This window comes from Marmota marmota, unplaced genomic scaffold, assembly GCF_001458135.2.
Source record: "Marmota marmota marmota unplaced genomic scaffold, marMar, whole genome shotgun sequence".
NCBI lineage: Eukaryota > Metazoa > Chordata > Mammalia > Rodentia > Sciuridae > Marmota > Marmota marmota.
Genome location: NW_025999842.1, coordinates 43,255,618 through 43,275,042, shown reverse-complemented (window position 1 = coordinate 43,275,042; position 19,425 = coordinate 43,255,618). Strand labels below are relative to the sequence as shown.

General features: G+C 37.3%; 1 protein-coding gene across 2 annotated transcripts in view; it reads right to left on the bottom strand.

The window, feature by feature from the left end:
- The window catches only part of Ncoa7 (nuclear receptor coactivator 7), a 148,133-nt gene that overhangs the window by 107,581 nt on the left and 21,127 nt on the right, over positions 1-19,425 (bottom strand). For both annotated transcript variants that reach the window (XM_015500958.2, XM_015500965.2), the window contains exon 2: positions 11,241-11,352. In XM_015500958.2, the coding sequence (XP_015356444.2) occupies positions 11,241-11,290 (50 nt within the window). In that variant the 5' untranslated portion in view covers positions 11,291-11,352. The remainder of the gene's footprint in view (positions 1-11,240; positions 11,353-19,425) is intronic.

The following is a 19,425-nucleotide window of genomic DNA, read 5'->3' as shown; positions in this document are numbered from 1 at the left end:
GGGGGGGGGGGTGTGGATGGCACAAACACTCTGTCCACAGCACTCTGACAAAAGTTATCTCAAACCTACAGTGCCACATTTAACTCCAAATTCAAGGGCGGTTCAGCTGAATTCCTACTCAACTTTCAGAAGCAGTTAAAAAGAAGTATGTTGGGGGTAAGCAGCTTAAATCATTTTTCTTTACTTGGAATCTATAACTTTTTGTTCTTTTGTCTTTCACTAAGGGGCATAAACTAGACCATGACTCTGGAAAAGTTTCAGGGGATATATAAACTCCCTGAAATTCACACATAATGTGTATCTATATATTTATTTATATATTCCTCACTTAGAAAACATAATTTTATTTTAAAATCCATTAGGTTGTGTTTTTTGTTTTTTTTTTAATTTGTTTTGTGGTGCTGGGGATCAAACCCAGGGCCTGGAGCATACTCTTTATCACTAAAAAACATTGTGAACCCCTTATTTATTTACTCTTTTTATAAGAAATAAGGTCTCACTATGTTGCCCAGGCCAGCCTTGAACTTGTAATCCTTCTGTCTCTGTGAGCAGCTGGAAATACAGGTGTATACTGCCATGCTCATTAGTACTTATTTTTAAAAGCATTTTTCTGAAGACTATAAATTTTAGTTCATTCAATCCTCTAAGCTATCTTATAAGTAAGTACTATTATGCCCATTTTAGAGAGAGACAAAAAGGAAAAAAAAAAAAGAAAAACTATAGCCAAGCCCTGCAGCTCGTAAGTAGTTCGACAGAGAAGAAACCTACAGAAGGCCCAAAAGCAAACTTTGCCCTGGGTTCATGGCAACATGGTTCCATGTCAGGGTTTTGATAGGTCACTTTATTTGGTCTTGTTCCAGCATTTGGGACATCCAGTCTGGGATTTCAGGTTAAACAGAAACATACTAGTCATTAATCCTTTTAAATTAGTTTAATAGGAAACCATGCTACTGTGCAGTGGGAAAGCATATTTATAGAACAAGTACTCTTTTGTATGCCCACCTTTTGAATAATTGGTTGCTGGGTATTAGATGAATATTTTTCAAGAAAATTCAGTTTTCAATCATGAATAATAACCTCACTCCCAGTACAGTAACTACCAAAGAGTCTTGTAAAATGGTGAGTCAGTTTTTGATCATGGTACTCATTTAAAAAAAGCATTTAAAAATATAATCCAATGTGTGCACACTTATCAATATTTACAATGAAATTTTCAAGAATCATTATTTATTCTGACTGCATAGAACACACTGATATTTTCTACTTCTGTCTCACTAAATCAGACAAATATGTCCCATTTCATTAATATGATTAAAAACATGAAAATGATAAGTAAACATTTCTCAAAAGATGATGTACAAATGGTCAACAAGTATATGAAAACATGTCCAACATCATTAGTCATCTGAGAAATGCCTATTAAAAAACACAATGAAACATCATTTCACCCCAGTCTGAATTACTATTATCAAAAAGACAAAAAATATCAAGTCCCAGTGAGGATGTAGAGAAAGGGGAAGTCTCATATGCCATTGGTGGAAATATGAATTAATATAGCCACTGTGGAAAACAATATGGAGGGATCTCAAAAATCTAGGTGGAGAACCCTCACATGATCCAGCTATCCCACTACTTACATATATCCATAAAAAAATATTAGAGATCCCTCCACTCTCAAGCTTAATGCAGCACTATTCACAATAGCTAAGGCAAAGAATCAGCCAAGGTGTCTACTGATGGACATAAAAATGAAAATAATGGGGGCTCAGGTTGTGGCTCAGTGATAGAGCGCTTGCTTAGCATCTGTGAGACACTGAGTTCTATTCTCAGCACTGCATATAAATAAATAAATAAATAGATAGATAGATAAATAAATAAATAAAGGTCCATTGACAACTAAAAAAATGAATATAATGAAATCTTGTCATTTGTAGTGAAGTGGATGAGTCTGCACAATTATTATGTTAAGTGAAAAAAAGTTGAGTACAGAGAAACAAATTCCACATATTCTCACTTTATGTACAAGTTTAAAAAGTTGATCCTGTTGAAGAAGAAAGTACAATAGAGGGTACCAGAGGCTGGGAAAAGTGGGATACAGAAAGGATGGTTAACAGGTACAGGGCTACAACTAGACAGGAGGAGTAACTTCTAGTGTTCCATAGCGCAGTAGAAGAGCTATGGTTCACAACAATAAATTGCATATTTCAAAATAGCTAGTAGAGAAGATTTTGCATGAATAATAAATGTTTGATGTGATGGCATATGCCAATTACCCTGATCTGATCATTGCACATTATATACATGTATTGAACTATCATAAAGTAGCCCACAAATACATACAATTATTATCATCAATTAAAAATGCTGGTTCAATCTGCTATATTGATTTCATGATCACCCAGTGGGTTGTAACTTACAACTTAAAAAGCAGTAGTCCACATAGAATTAAATCAAGTAACTCAGCCTATTCCTTAAAAAGGAAGCAAAAAGTCTAACTATTAATGGCTAAGTGTTTACAAGCCCTTCTTTTAATCTCTAGAAAAAAGTTAATGATTTCCTGGAAACATTAGCAGATCAAAATTGACCATGAATGTTTTTCCCAGTAGTGAATGATAAGCATATGTAAATGTTCCCTTAAGAGCCTTCTGATCTGAATTCAATCAAGAAAATAAGAAACATAAGTCTAACACAACATTGAAGCTTATGCAAGAGTTTAATTGTAAATTAGCAATAATGTCAAGGCACTAGCTGCTTTTTCACAGAAAATGATTTGAAAAACCCTTAATTATTATAAGATTAATAAATTACTGAGGACTGAAAATTCTGTAGTGTAAGACTCACAATATCTTTATATTCTACATTGACGACAGTGTTGTAAATATTCTCTTTCATTTGGTCACCAAATATTTGACAGTTGTTATACCCCAACCACGATTTAACAGGCACACAGAAAAAGCACTGAACCATTACAGAGTCAGTCCCCCACCTGCCAGGTGGCCACTGGGAGGAGATTGAATATGATCGCAAAACAAAAACAAAAAGGAGCTGTGAGACCATGCTAGAGAGTATTCTAGATCAGGGCTGTGGATCACTACAGGCACACTGCACAACAGGTATCTAGACTGGTTCTTTGAAACTGAGATGAAAAAATAGTTTCCCATAAAGACAACTATTTTTCCTATTTTGTATATTATGATGCTAATAGTATGTTCTAATCCACCTTTTGGACAAAGTGAAAATTAATACTACATGCAAGGTAAACTCAGGCAACACGGAGTAAAGAAAAAACTATCAGGTGGGGCATGGTGCCCTGTAATCCCAGCAGATTGGGAGGCTGAGGTGGAAGAATCACAAATTCAAAGCCAGCTTCAGCAAGCTAGCGAGGCCCTTGCAACTCAGCAAGACCCTGTCTCAAAATAAAAGATAAACAAATTTAAAGGGCAGGGGATGTGGCTTAGTGGTTAAGCACCCTGGGTTCAATCCCTGCCCCCCCAAAAAATAAACCAATCAGAGATATAGACATAGCAGAAAAGGGTACAGGACTCAAACTCTATTTAAATGCTAAATGATTTAGGACAAGTTATTTAACCTGCTAAAAAACAGATTCATCACCCACATTTATACCTACTCATAAAATCACTGTGAGGATGAAGTGAGAATTAGTTTGTGAAAACACTTTGTGAAATACCAACAAATGCTATCATGATCCCCTCTAATTGGAATCAGTAAGCATGGTGAAACTATTAGAAAAAAATGAGCAAATATTAAGAAGGTACAGAGTTAACATCAACCAAGTACTTAAAATTGTTCTGTTTGCTTTTCATATATTGACACAATTAAAACCTGTGATATGGCTAAATATCTGAATTGAACAACTGGTAATTAGTTTCTCCTCAAATTTCAGACCAACTAAGGGTGGCAGATCCTGAACAGCCCTTGGCCAACAGAAAAAAAAAAAACAATCTACAGATTGTTAACTAAAGAAAGGGCAAGAGTTCACATGGTTCCACCATGTGTTGTATTCATTCTTGGCACAGGCACACCACAAAGAGATGGCTCTTCTCTAAGGTTCAAAGACTGCCTCTGTGGGGCCGAGAAGAGAGCACACCCAGATGTCTCACCCAGTGCAGCTGCACAGCCAGAAAGACCCGTCCAGAAATGCATTTTCCTGGATCTTGGGTTCCATATTCCACCAAGAAGGCAGATGGAGTGTTCCCATCTACTATCTCCATTTGTTTCTATCATGGGCAACTACTCCCTTAGAATAAGACCCAATCTTAGAAAAGTACATGACTGAAATGCAAACCCGGACTTACACAGGTGCAATATCCAGACTGAATGTTTCTGACTGTCTTGGTTGGTTAATATTACGTTGGTAACAATATTGTGGACAGATAAAGTTGACATGTAGCGTGGGATAACTTCAATTAGAAACAAGTTGCTTTTGAAAAGGTCACCTATTTGTTAGAGCTTTGGAACCCAGGATGCATTTCTCCAAATAATTTCACAGTGATGTAAATGAGTTGTTGAGCTGTCAGGACTCCCCATGGCAATCTAGGTGACCCATACCATGAGCAGCAGCAGGTCAGGCAACCTGTGTTCTACAGGACTTGTTCTGCCACAATATGCCACAGGGCCTTTGGCAGTATTGTGGACCAACAACTCTGGATGGGGAAGGACAGAGCTGGCTCTAATCCTGCTTTGCTGCCTACCAGCTGTGTCATCTAAGTAAAGTTATCAATCCTTTTGAGTCTCAACTTCCACAGTGGTCAAATTATATTCGGGGATGGAAATTTTCACTTATCAAATGTTTTGTATGAAGATAATTTAGATCAGTTTTTGTAAGTCTTTAACACAATAAGACATGAATACATAATGTTGATTTTGAATCCTGGAATAAGATGCTGATCACAGCTACAGGCAACCATCCCAGAGCTCTGGACACCTCAGTCTCTGCAGGACTACTCTGAGGGCCTACCTGATCCCTATCTCTGGCATGCCTGAGACATGATAGTGTATCAAGCAACACCATGATGAGGCTCAATTAATATGTATAAAATGCCCTGGCATGAAGTAAGCACATTGTTGACATTTTTGCCTCATGGGCTTTCAGTCCAACAGTTAAATAAAAGGGTACCTTAGATTTCTCAAACCCTTTTGGACAATATATTTCCCCTTCACAGTATCCCAGAATCTAAGTCTGCCTTAACAAAGTATCTTTGGGAAATGGTATGATTCCAATTTGGATCCTTGTAATTGCTCCTTCCTCCCTAATCTTAATAACAGGAGCAGCTCATAGGAAGTGAGTGTGGTGTTAAGATGTAGATTAGGTGAAGATAAAAGTACAGGTAGACATAGAAGTATGGTCAAGGATGAACTGTTGTTAAAGGAATGACTGAATAGTTGCTTTGCTAGGTAATCATATCTACACTGACCACCATCTTGGTTTCATTTGGTTTGAATGAGAAAGCTACATTGTTTCCTATGCATGCTTAATAAAAAGTGAGCTCAAGTATCAGTCTCCAGATGCTCCTCCTGGAAGAAAGGATAAAAAACCAGCTGTCCATCTCTGGTCCTCCTTATTGTGCCTCATTTGGGAGTCTTCCCTGTTCTGGTTGGGATGCTTCCTTCCTCAAAGCCACCTTAGGGGTGGATTATTATTAGTCATATTTGACAATTGAGGGAATGTAGAGTAAAGGAAGTTTAAAAGACTTGCACAAGGGGATACACTGGAGTGATTTCCAAATATTAAGTGTTCTGCTAGTAGGTGGGAGTCCAGGTTGCAGAATTGCCATGGCAGAGGCTAGTTATGGGAGTGGGAGGAATCAGAGGAATGGGGATGGGAACTCAGATGAGTTCCACACTCCACATCCTTAATCACTGAGGCTGATGACAAAGGTAGTGGGGGATCATACCACGCAGGCTCTGAAGAGGGTAGGTCAGAGAAGAGACTAGGCAGGAGAGGCAGTTCTGCTTTTCCTGATAACCCTGGGACAAGATGGGTGGGGAGCCAGCAAGTCTGGGACCTACATAAACAGCACAAGATTTGCTGAGGAGTCTATCACACCACCTCTACACACAGGCTCTCCCAGAGCTTATCAAAAGTGAAAAGTAAAACCTCCCACAAAATGCTGCTTTGGGTTATCTACAAATGTATTTTTGATGTCCTCAATTAACCCCTGATCCTGAAAAATATATTTTCAAAAAATTTCAAACACACAGAGAGGGTTGGGGTTGTAGCTTGGTAGTTGCGTGTGTGTGCCTAGCATGTGTGAGGCCCTGGGCTCAATCCCTCAACATAGAGGAACCTACACGAAAATCACAGAAGTTAAATAATGAGAAATGAATGTGGAATGAGGGAGCCCTGTTTGGCACTTTCGAAGATACTTACATTCTAACCACAGGTGAGAGAAGAGGAAGCAGGAGACATAAGAAATGGGGATCACCCCAGAGGACAGTGTAATTATTAGCCCTCTGAAGTATAATTTGCTTTAATAATTTAGTTTTTCACTTGGTTTTCAAGATTTTTCAGGGATCAAAGGATTAAAATACACATATATAATATACTGCTCATACAAATTCTTTGCAAAAAGTATAGAAAAAAGATCACTTGAATTTTTTCATCTGGAATGAACAACTACTAAAAAACTACACTGAAACTGATAAAAATTAGATGGGCCAAGGTCAGGGACTTCTGAACACTCAGCAGAACTCACCCAGAATAAACCTACCTACTGACAATATTAATTTGCCTTTCTATATAGAATTACACAGGCATATTTAAAAATGTGCTGTAAGAAAGGAGGGTTAGGAGACTCTTGAATCACTAATTCCAATCTGAAATTATCAAAATAAGGTCTTTTAAAACTTCACCTCACTTCAATATTAAATTGAATTGGGGGGAACATCAATGAAGGCGGTATGGTAAGAAATTATTTATCAAATAACAATCATACAATGTTGATGAAATCACATAAAAGATAGTACACAAAGAAAATGTTGACTATTTAGCCACTCCGGAGTTATTATAGTTTGGATCTGGAAGTCCCCGCAAAGATGATACTGAAGACTTGGTCCCCAAAGCAGCAATGTGGGGTTTGGTGGGTGATAGGAGCATGAAGGCTCTAACCTCATCTGTAGGTTAATCTGTTTGATGGACTAACGATCCGAATAGAGTACTGGAAGGTGGTGAAAACTATAAGCAGGTAGGATATGGCTGGAGGACTAGGTCACTGGGGGTATAGCTTTGGGGACTGTTATCTGTCCCTGGCCCCTTCCTGTGTCTGTCTTTCTGCTTCTCAGTTACCATGAGCATCTTTCCTCTGCTATCCCCTTCTTCCAGGATGGTCTGCCTCACCTTGGCCCCAGAGCAATGCAGCCCTTTGAACATGGACTGAGACCATTAAAATCACAAGTTAAAAGACACTTTTCCTCCTCTAAGTTAGTTTTCTCAGGTATTTATCACAATGATGAAAAACTGACTAAAACAGGAGGAAAATAGGGAAGGGGGAAGAAAGAAAAGAGTTTAAAAGCAATTTTAGGATTCCAGATACATAATTGTGGTAACATGCAGAGCATGAGGACAAATCTTCATTTGGATTTCCTCTGAACACCAGGAGAGATTTGTGTAAGGTGGTGCAATTTAGTTTAGAGAAAACTGATTGCATCAATTACCCTTGGCCTGACTTTACATTTCACTCCAGGGAACTTGCTTGGACTGCCCTCAGGTACACTGCTCTAGAAAAATATGCCCTATGTTGTAAGAAACTGGCTCTCAAGTAAATTCCATTGATAATTCCCCTATTGATTCTATGATAATTCCAGTTTCATCAGAAGGCATTGGAAAAGATTTATAACTTTGCTTCTTCTTTGATGATGTTTTTCTTTCTTTGTTTTTGCTTTTACTAGTTTGACCATTTCTGGCTTCCATTCCACAGCTAAACCATCCATCTCTGGTTCTCCTCTTTGTTAAGGGATTGAGCCCAGGGTTTGTTGGTCTCTCTCCTTTTCTCTCTCCTTAGCTCTCACTCTTTTATTTCATTGGGACAAATTGTGTTGACTCTCAGCACTAATTTTTGTCCTTGTTGATATGTTCCTATACTCCCAAGGTCACACTTAAGCATTTTTAATTTTTTTTTTATTGTTAGAATACTTGTCAAAAGAGGTCACAGTAAGTCCGACAAATAAATTTGACTTTCCTGAGCTGAAAAAAAAAACAACTCTGCTGTTTTTCCAGAAGAGTTTTGGTTTGTATTCTCAATTTAGGTTCTTCCCTTATTGTACATTTTAGGGACAAGAAAAACTTAACATAGAGCAGGTTATTAGTAAACCACCAATAACCCTTACTATGGGAAGCTTTAAAATTATTTTCAATTCAAACTGAGAAAGCACAACAGTTTTTAAAAATCACTATGAAGGGCATCTATAAGAAAAAAGAGAGAGAGAGAGAAGAATAAGAATAAAATAACTTTGACCTAAATTCACCCAAAAATTATCTCAAGATGGATTATAGACTTAGATATGAAACAAAATATTATAAAACTTTTAGGGGGCTGGGGTTGTGGCTCAGCGGCAGAGCGCTCACCTAGCATGTGCCAGGTCTTGGGTTCAATCCTCAGCACCAGATAAAAATCAATAAATAAAATAAAGGTATTGTGTCCAAGTACAACTAAAAAATAAATATTTTTTAAAAATTAAAAAAAAACTTTTAGGGAAAAATCTTTAGAACCTGGAGCTAGGCAAAGAAATATATATGACACCAAAAACAATCATAAATGGGGGAATTAATAAATTGAACCATATTAAATTAAAACTTTTTGTTCTGCAAAAGACTCAATTAATAAGATGAAAAAACAAACTTCAGACCAGGAGAAATATTTGCAGACCACATAGCTGACAAAGGGCTAATATCTAGAATATTATAAAGAACTCTCAAATTTAGCAGTAAAAACTTCAACTACAAAGGACTTGAAAAGAAATTTCTACTGAAGAAGATATACAGATGGCTAATAAACACTTGATAATATATATTTAACTTTATTAGCCATTACAGAAATACAACTAAAACCATAATAAGATATTACTACATCATCAGAATGACTAAAATTAAAATAGTCTTACTACCAAATACTGGTAACAGAGAAACTAGATAACTCATACATTGCTGAAGGGAATGTCAAATGGTCCAACCATTCTGGAAAAGAGTATGGCAGTTTCTTACAAAATCAAACATATACTTATCATTTGATCCAGCAATTATACCTTTGGGCATTTATTCCTGGGAAATGAAAATGTTATATTCACACAAAAACTTACACACTCATCCTAAGCAGCTTTGTTTGTTACAAAGCTGGAAATGACCCAGTGTTCTTCAATGGAAGAATGATGAAAAAGCTGTAATACATCCTTACCATGGAACACTACTTAGCAATACAAAGGAACAAACTCTTGATACATCCAGCAGCTTGGATGGATCTCAAGGAAACTACAGATTGAGAAGGCCTAATACCAAAGGTTATTTATGATATGAGTCCATTCGTGCAATATGGAATATGTAACCTGATTTATCAAGTTACAGAGATTGAGAACAAACTGGCAGTCGTAGGGGGTGTCAGGTAGAGGGAGGGAGGTGAATATGGCTACAAAAGGGTAGTACATGGGATACTGTTTTTGGAACTGCTCTGTGTCTTGATGTTATGGTAAAACACAAGTCTACACCTGTGATAAAACTGCATAACTGGGCATGGTGGCGCATGCCTGTAATCCCAGCAGCTCTGGAGGCTGAAGCAAGAGGATAGAAAGTTAGTTCAAAGCCAGCCTTAGAAAAGTGAAGCACTAAGCAACTCACTGAGATCCTGTCTCTAAATAAAATACAAATTAGGGTTAGGGATGTGGCTCAGTGGTCGAGTACCCATGAGTTCAATCCCTATAACCATTCCCTCCCCCCACAAACTGCATAGAACTAAATATGTACAAAGACACACAATGAGTGCCTGTAAACCTGGTGAAATCTGAATAGAGTTGGTAGACCGTATTAATATCAAATTTCTAGTTGTGATATTATATCACATTATCACATTATATTGCAAGATCTTTTCACTGGGGAAACTGAATGAAGGATATAGGATATCTCTCTAATAGTTCTTACAATTACATGTGAACTTAAATTATCTCAACATAAAAAGTTATATAGTTCTTTTTATTCTAAATATCCCATTCTCCTAATGTCTCATCTATCACATGCCTGACTTCTTCTTTCTCCAATCTTGTTACTTTCTGTAGTCCAGATAATGAAAAACATTTTGCTATAATAAGTAGTTTGACTTTTGGATTCCTACACTTCTTATTTATGATTTCTTATTTTTCATTGGGGCACACCCATTGGAGACAGCCCTCTGTTTGAATACTGATTCTTAGGCTATATGAAATGTATAGAAGAATGCCTACTTTCTGAATCTTAGTTAACTCACTGATAAAATGAAGATAAAGTAATCTATGTCATAGGTTTATTTCGAGTATAAATAAAATAATAAATAAAACACTTATACATAGCGAATCTTTAAATTGTTTTCCTCATTTTCCTATTAACAATCTAAAATCCAGCTTAATTTCTAGATGAATATATCAACAAAAAACTTTTGCATTCTGACTACTAAAATTATTTCTAAATGTTTTAATATTTTGTTCATTTTATTCTGATTATTGAGTGGCTGCATACAGATGTTTAAATCTATAAATCATAGCCTGTCATACACTAGATAACTATTATTTGGATAACAAGAAATGTTTGTATGCTGGTCAAGCTCAATCCTTAAAAATTACCCTGTCACTAATGATATCATTTCAGCCATTCAACTTACCTACAAAAATACTTTTTTAGTCCTGACCTCCCCACAAGGTGGTAAGCTTTCAATATGACATAATTTTTAGTTATAGCACAACCAATTAAGCTACAGAATAGCAAGAACTGAGCATATGATGGACTGAAATTCAAGGTGTGTTTCTAAACACGGGGTTCAGAGCAATCTGCAGGTCAGCTGCAGTCCCTGAGCACCATTAGCCTGAAAGAATTACCAAAGACAGAAAAAGAAGAACCAAATGTTATTCCTCTACTATTAATTTAAAAAGGACAAAGTAAGTATTTTAATTTCCACTGGTTACTTGCTGTGTTTATAATCAGTCTCAGAACATGAATATTTTGTTTTTAAAGCACTGATACAATTTTGCAAAAGAATGCTTACCGAGCAAAGTAGCTTTGTTTCCGTTCCTTCTTCTCTTCCTTGGTATCCATAATACACAATGAAAGTGCAAAATATTTGGAAAATCCTTTGCTTTAATCAATAAGTCATAGCCCTGTAATAAAAAAATAACAAAGCAACTATAAATTTAAAAGTTTATAATGGCCAATGTGAAGAATAAAGCACAGGAGAGCTACATGGCCAAAACAAATGAAGGATAAACTTTAACCAGGAACAGAGTCACATGAGCCAAATGTAAAATGAAAATGCCCCTTGGGGGAAAAAGCACACACACACACACACACACACACACACCTATAATTAGAACAGAGATGTTAAGCCACATAGCAAAATGCTTATGGAAAACCAAACTATTTTTCTCGTAGTTAAGAATTTATTTCAAAATGTCTAAAATGAAAACCTTCACTAATATAAAAGATTATAGTCTAGTGGTGCAGATGCAATTTTTTTTAATATTGAATTCATAATCACTATTTAAAGTAATTAATAACGAATATGTCTCATAGACAATTATGCAAAATGGCTCACTTAGGTGTTTACAAGAATTTTTTTCTTTAAAAATAAAATAACTTCAGCGTTCTATTTTAGTTTCAGTAACATGCCAGCAAGTACATCCCATTTGAACAAATGTGGAAATGAAAGTTCAAAGACTTAAGAAGCTATTCTTCAGAATAGCTTTATATGCCTGCCTCTCCCCACTGCCTTACACCCTCACCTCTGCTTGCCAGCAGTGGTTTAAACCTATAATGAAAGGTTGTCTCCAGATCAATCTTCCTTAAATACCACTTTCATCATGCTATTCCCCTGCTCAAAAATTTCCAATGTCTACTTACTACCAGCTTCCCCAAATGAAATTTCCTGCAGAGCATTAACACTCCTAAAATCTCTCCTTTTGCCTTGAAGCAAAAATATGTTCACTAATCAAATTTAAATTTAAAAAAGCAAAGTTATACTTAAAACTTCAAATTTGTTTATTCATTTCAATATAATACACCATTTAATCCACAATACATATCACATGAAAAGTACTATGGTAAGTCCCAGTGTTCAAGGGCAAATGAGACAAGATATGTCCTCTACAAGAAATCACAGTCTGATGAGGGAGACAGGATTTCAAGACAATGAGGTTGCGAAGTTGGCAAGAGCTATAGGACAAACACTTAATTAGCTCCATTTTAGCCACAAGGTACATATTTCAAAATATCATGTGGTACATTATAAATATACACATTTTGACAATTAAAAACACAAATATTTAAAACAAGAATACTTGAGCTTCATGTAGGGTCCACTCTGTGCCCTGGTCACACACACACTAGGGTTGTAAGTGTGGCTTCCCAGGTAAGGATCAGAGGAAGCAGCTCTGTCTTGAATAAGAACACAATAGTTCCCTGCTACCTCCAGGGTCCACTGTGAAGTGGAGTTACAGTGGGAGCTGAAGGTAAAGGCACGGAAGGATCAAGGTCAGAGAGGACTTTAACCCTAACTCTATATCATGTGCTACCTGCTTCTTCACTGCACCCACTGGCTCTTACTGAGAGATCATGCTGAACCCCACAGAAGCACTTCTAGTAGCCATTACCAAACTGATCAGAGCCAGTTCATGACATACAATGGGGTTTTCATGAGGGAATGTGGCATAATGATATACAGAGCTAGAGGATGGACTTGAAGGATTAAGAAGGTGAAGTAGATGGATTAGAAAGAAATCACAGTAAAACTAGTGAAGAGAGCAAGACCCAAACATAGACAGCAGTAGCTAATCCAGAAAGAGGGGAAATGGATTCATGAAATTCTTAGGGGACAAATGAGTTGGAATTTGGTGACCCATTCCATACAGACAAGATAGGAAAGGAAAGACTTCCAGAAGGCCCTCTACCTCTCTGCTTCAGGGACCAGGTGGACTATGAGAGGAGAGATAAAATACAATACACAAGAAGAGGGCAGACTGTGTGTGGCATCAGGGTCAGAAGAAGGTGAGAAATCGATTTTTGGCATGTTGCCTTTGAGGTGCCTATGGATGGCCATCCCAAGGTGATTCACCAGACATTTGATGACATCAAAAGCACAGGAGGGCAGTGAGAGCAAGAGAAAAAAAAATAAAATTTACCAGCATATGGTTGTAGTTAGGAAAAAAGGAAAAAAAAAAACAAAGATGAGATCATCCTGGGAGCTTGACAGTTATGCACAAGATCCTATGGAACCATGGGAGACAGTCCCAGCTCTTACTGTCCATCGCTATGTCCCTGACATGGCTCTGCTGTCAAGGAGCTTATCACCCAGTGGAAAAAAAAAAGACATGGACAAATAACTAAAATGTAGGGTAGTAAGTTGGAGCTTGCCAATGAATAAAACTGGGAATCTAGAACATGCAAAGCTCAACTTTGATTAAGGTGACAAAATCAACCTTTCAAGGTGGTTAGGATATTTCAATAGGTAAAGAAGAGAGAGAAGGAGTTCCAGCAGGAGGGAATGGAATCAACAGAACTGGAGTCAAAAGGCAAGAAAGAGAGAGTGGTCACCAGGTAGGGAAAGGGAATGGCCCCTGATGCCTGTTTACCATGTCATTTATTTCAATATACTCTCCATGGTATTTCTATTAATTCTTCTAACCACATGATGATTCAGATATCTTTATTTCCATTAAGCTAAAGCTGAGAGATGACTTAATTTCCCTAATTCAACAATACTAGCTTCAGTGGAACAGGGATTTTAATCTAAATTCGTGTACATTTCAGTGTTTTTTAGTAACCTTTGGGGCCAGAAAGGAACTGTAGATGAACTAGAAAAAGTGGTGTGGAATCTACAACATCTAGTGCCTCAACACAGACTCTGCAGGTTAAAACAAATGGAGCTGGCCTTTGTGGGAGGGGGTCCTTGAAGACCTCCAATCTGTGGGGCAGTGGATGTGGTAGCCATGCTACAATTAGTTGAGGTAATTAAAACTCATCCAAGAATTTGGATGATGAAAGAAAGAAGAAAAAGGAAAGATGTTGGCTGAGTGTCTGACTAAGGACAAGAGTCTCTCACTGTGGGGTGAACCCACTGGGCTCTTCCTCAATTCTTAACCTTTATCTTACTCTTTCCCCAAACTTGAGGTAGTCATGTTCTCCTCCTTTTCCTAACCAGATCTATCAGAAGGCCTAATTCCACTGATGTGCTCTTCTCTCTCTTCATCAGGAACTTACTTCACATGTTACTTGTCAATTCCCATGAGGCACACACACTGTGTCTTACACTGTGTCACACACTGTATGACAAGGTCACTTCACCTAGCCTCCTCAGCTCCAAACCATAGCTCCCTTCAAGTCAAAACATCACCACCAAGTCTCACTGTTTCCTTGTACTTCCCTAAAAACCAGGCACCAAAGTAGATAGAAAATCCGTATATGAGCTAAATTAATTCAGAATGGGAGATAAGGTCAACTATATGGCAGATCAATAAAAATGGAAGGATTTGGGCTGGGGTTGTGACTCAGTGGCAGAGTGCTTGCCTGGCATTTGTGAGGCACTAGGTTCAATTCTAAGTACCACATATAAATAAATGAATAAAATAAAGGTTCATAAAAATCTAAAAAAAATGGAAGGATTCCTCTCAAATTAATAATTACTTGAGGATGGGGAATATAGACTCATGCCAGCTTCTTTCAGATTCCTGAAGGAATAGAATCCAGGGCTCCCAACCATGCCTGGGGCCAGGTGGCTTATTTTGAAATGCCTCTCCTACATGCCAAAAACACATAATGATCTGTTTATTGAGTTTTTCCTCATGAATAAAAATGAAGTCATAACAATCTAATTGGTACATTTTTATATTGCAAGCTGAGCCAGAAACTAATATTTGATTCCAGTAGAAAAACACTGACAAAACTAAGCAGAAGAGAAACAGATTACATGATCCTAGGATCAACAACTGGTGCTGCTGTGTCTGCTTAGACCAAGTAAAGCTTTTATTTTATTTTTCAATATTCTATTAGATAAATAAAAATATGATAATCTATGGTTTCTTTTAAGTTTCTGTGAATTAATTCCTTAAACAAGGCAGATTCAGTCCTTTCTATTTTAAACACAGGAGCAGATTAACCAGAAAGAGGTAGGCAGTAGATGCTACAAAAATGATTTGCACAGAGCATCACACAGCAGCTTTCATGCTTCAGTGAAGAACCAAAGCTCCTTAAATCAAACTCTAATGGGAACTACATTTTCCATTATAAGTGGTTATAATAGGCTTCTTAAAAGCCCTTCATTCACTTAATGTTGATTTTTCCACACATCAATACACTCTAGACTCATCCAAACACTGACTTACAAGAGTCTCCTGCATTTATGGTGTATTGCAGATCACAAAGAATTTTACGAGAGAACACAAGATGGATCTTCAGCCTAAATTTTTCTTTTTGCACTCTTAAGTCAGGACAGCCCATTTAAACCCAAATTGAGTTCATTATTCAAAAACAATGGCACACAGAAATATTCACCTCATAAGAAATTTGTTAAAGACAAAGTATTTTTTTTTGTATTACTAGTAAAGTGTGTCCAATTTGAGAACATGGCACTGCTTAAAGAGAATTATAGAACAGAGACTTCCCTAACTATATCTATGTGAACTGCACAGCACAGCAAGCATAGCATGGCTTTTTGGATTCACATCTAACACACTGCAGTTTGTTGAACACTCAGGCATAACCAGGCAGAACTAATCTATGATACCCATCAACTGTTTTTCCAACAACATGTTTCCTAATACACAAGTGAAATAATAATAGGAACATGCATGCTGGCCTGGTCACACAGAGTTTTTCCACTGAAGGAACAGACCAAAATGTACTTTCTACGCAGATATTTCCCCTTAGAAAATACTTACACTTATACCCATACATGATGGTTATTCAGTCTCTCTCAAAGCCACATACTCACCTAAACAAAAGAAGAATATTCAAATTTCAGTGTTAACCAAGGTCAGAAATTTGAATACTTTCTTTAACAAGAAACTGAGGAAGACAGAACCAGGAACAAATGTGTGCCACAAACCCACAAGGGAACAACCAAGAGGCAATGCTCCCAAATAAGAAAATGTGTATCACAAAAGCAAAGCAGTAACAAAAAAGCAAAGTAAAGGTGAGAAAGAGCCAAGAAGTTAGGACTTAAGCAAAGTGATGATTGAGAAGGGCTACCAATCTGCCACTTGGGAAAGTGGTATAAATTGTCTTTGGATGGCAAAATGAATGGAGAACTCGACCCTTGGTCCATTTTTTCTCTGCCCAGGGAACTTAAATTTTACCTGAAAAGAATTAAGCAAATGGGATTGTCAGTGCTTTCTTAGCTGAGTGAAGAAAATCCATCAAAGCTCCTAGCTATTCTAAATGAAGACCCATCTCTGGGCTAGACCGATCATTCTACAAACTCTAAGAAGAGGACATACAAATGACATTTCTACAATGTAGAAAGCAGAAATTGTCAAAGATGTGAGAAATGCCCCAAACCTAAAAACTGGAAAATGCATTTTAAATTTCAACACAATGTTAGAAAAGGGACTGTACAAACTACACAATGGGGGACATCACATTGATCCTCAGGTGAGCTCCAGAACTGATCATTAAATAGCAACCCATGAACTCTTGAGACCCAGAATGGTTACCCAGAAAGAAAACATTTGGCAGAACAAGGTGGATCCCATACTGAAACCTTCCACCATCAACCAAGAACTCTGATGCAGATCCAAAGAGGAAGGCAGCTTTCTTCAGACATGAAACTCAGGAAGAACAGGCAGCTGCATCATCAGCTGGTAAAATGAGAAGCAGTGATTGCTCTGGTGTGGGTAGATAGAAGCACAGAGCACAGAGGAGAAGCACCTGACTTAACTGGAAGGGAAGGAGAGTCAGGGAAACCTTCCTAGGTGATGTCAGTCCTGGGCTAGGAAGGAGGCACAGGAATGTCCCACTGAATGCAGCAGAATAAGGATGTGCACACCACTGAAGGGAACCTGTGGTGCTCAGGGAATTCTGACTGGTCTGGTATGGCAGGAGCGCAGGGCTGGAGGAGGAGAGGAGGTTGAAGGGGTGATGGCTTAGTCAAATACACTGACCTCATTTCCCTCTTTGATATAGCGACTATTCCAGGAAATCAGGGAAATGAGGCAAACACAGTGGAACTGTGTGTAAAAGGCATTTAATCAATTTCTCTTGAAATTGATGCTTATGGATAAGATGGAAAAAATGTGGATTGGATGTGTGATTGGGTTTTTCCCATGATCAGATCAAGAAAATCACTGAAGAACTGAGCTACAAGGTATGTGCTGACTGACTCAGGTCTGGAAGCTGACCTCAAACTTCAACCTGAAAAGGAGATGTTAATAGCAAAAGGTAATATTTTTTTCTTAGGCCCTGTCCTTGCCAGTAAATTTAGCACTGACTAGAATGAAAATACAGCGGCCTCCTCATCAGCCTTTTGGAGGGATAAAGGACATCCTGGATAACTGCATTCAGAAAGACCTCAGCTATTCATACAAGGGAGTCAGTTATTATAAGGCAGAATTTACCCCCATATGAGTCTTTTGTTCTATTGGTGAAGTGGTAAGGGATGAGAGAGGTAGGGTTAAGTGTCAGCACCAGCAAATATGATTTGTGGTTTTAGATGACAGTAAGATCCATATGCCCATTAGTACCCCCACTAAGGCACTAATGCAATCAAAATAAAAAGATTAGATAGTCAGTCTGTCCCACATATTTGAGGATTAGAATATATCAGGATTACTGGATTTAGTTTTGAGTCTCACACTTACAGAAGAAAACAGGGTAATAAGAGCAACTAGGATTGTTAAATGGCATAAAATTAATTTTAAAAAATACTAGTCAAGGGAGTTGGTCATGTTTAGCCTAGAGAGAATAATTTTGATTAAATAACTGTTTTTAAATATCAGAAAGACTGTTATTCAGTATAAGATTTAGGCTTGATAGATCTTCAAGGGTTACACTCAGGATGAAACATTAGCTATGGAGGGAGGGAGATCATGGCTCAGCATAAGGAAGAACTGTCTTACAAACAGATGCCAAGAGCAGCCTGTAGAGTGAATGGCTTCCTAATCACCAAAAGTGATTTAACACAAACTGAGTGGCCACTTTATGGGATTGCTATAAAATGCAATATTCAGCCTTATCAAAACCAACACCCTCATCTAAAGAGATAAATATTGTATTATATGCTCTTTTTAATATTGAAATGAAATTCACAGATAATATAACCTACTTACACACTTGATTTTATGAAATCAGTATGATGCCCAAAGGAAAGTATCTGGTAACAGCTATTTCAATATGTAAATTCTCAGGTTTTAAAAATGCATGTAATGCCAAAAAATAAATGTATAGCAAGAATTTCAAGAAATACATTCACAGGCATGAGTTCATAAAAGGCATAACGAAATACTCAGGTGCTTACAACTTATGTAGGACAAGTTTAGATACAGGAGAAGAATGATTAGAAACTATTTTGCTACATACAAGAAGCAGAGGAAGATGAAAAGCAGTCATGATGGGAGGGGTGGGTACTAGGGAAATTGGGAGAGACACAAGCCTGGTTAGAATCCAGACTCTACCACCTACAAGATATGTAGCTTAGCTGGACACAGTGGCACTTGTCTATAATCCCAATAACTCAGGAGGCTGAGGCAGGAGGATCACAAGTTTGAGGGCAACCTCAGCAACTTGGACACTGACTCAGTTAAAAAGAATTGTGATGTAGCTCAGTGGAAAAGTGCCTTGCGTTCAATCCCAGAACAAAAAGAAAGAAAAGAAAAAAAATGTAGGCTTGGACAAGTTAACTAATTTCTCAAACCCTTATCTATAAAAGAGCTGTTATAGAGATTAAATGTGTCTTAAAATGTGTCTTTAAAGTCTGGTGCCCTAGGAAATAGTAAAATATAGCTATTGACTGATGCATTTCAGTGAATCATAACATTCAAGAGCTGGATTCAAATTTACCCCAAAGTTTTAAAAAATAACATTTTTTGAACATTGACAAGGTACACCAAATTTTTGTTAAATGCCAGTGTTATTTAATATTTATGGCTATATAAAGGAGTTAGTATTCTTATGTTTTTCAGATAAAGGAGTCTTATGTTGAGAAAGATTATTTTCTTTTTTTTTTTTTTTTTTTTTTTTTTTTTTTT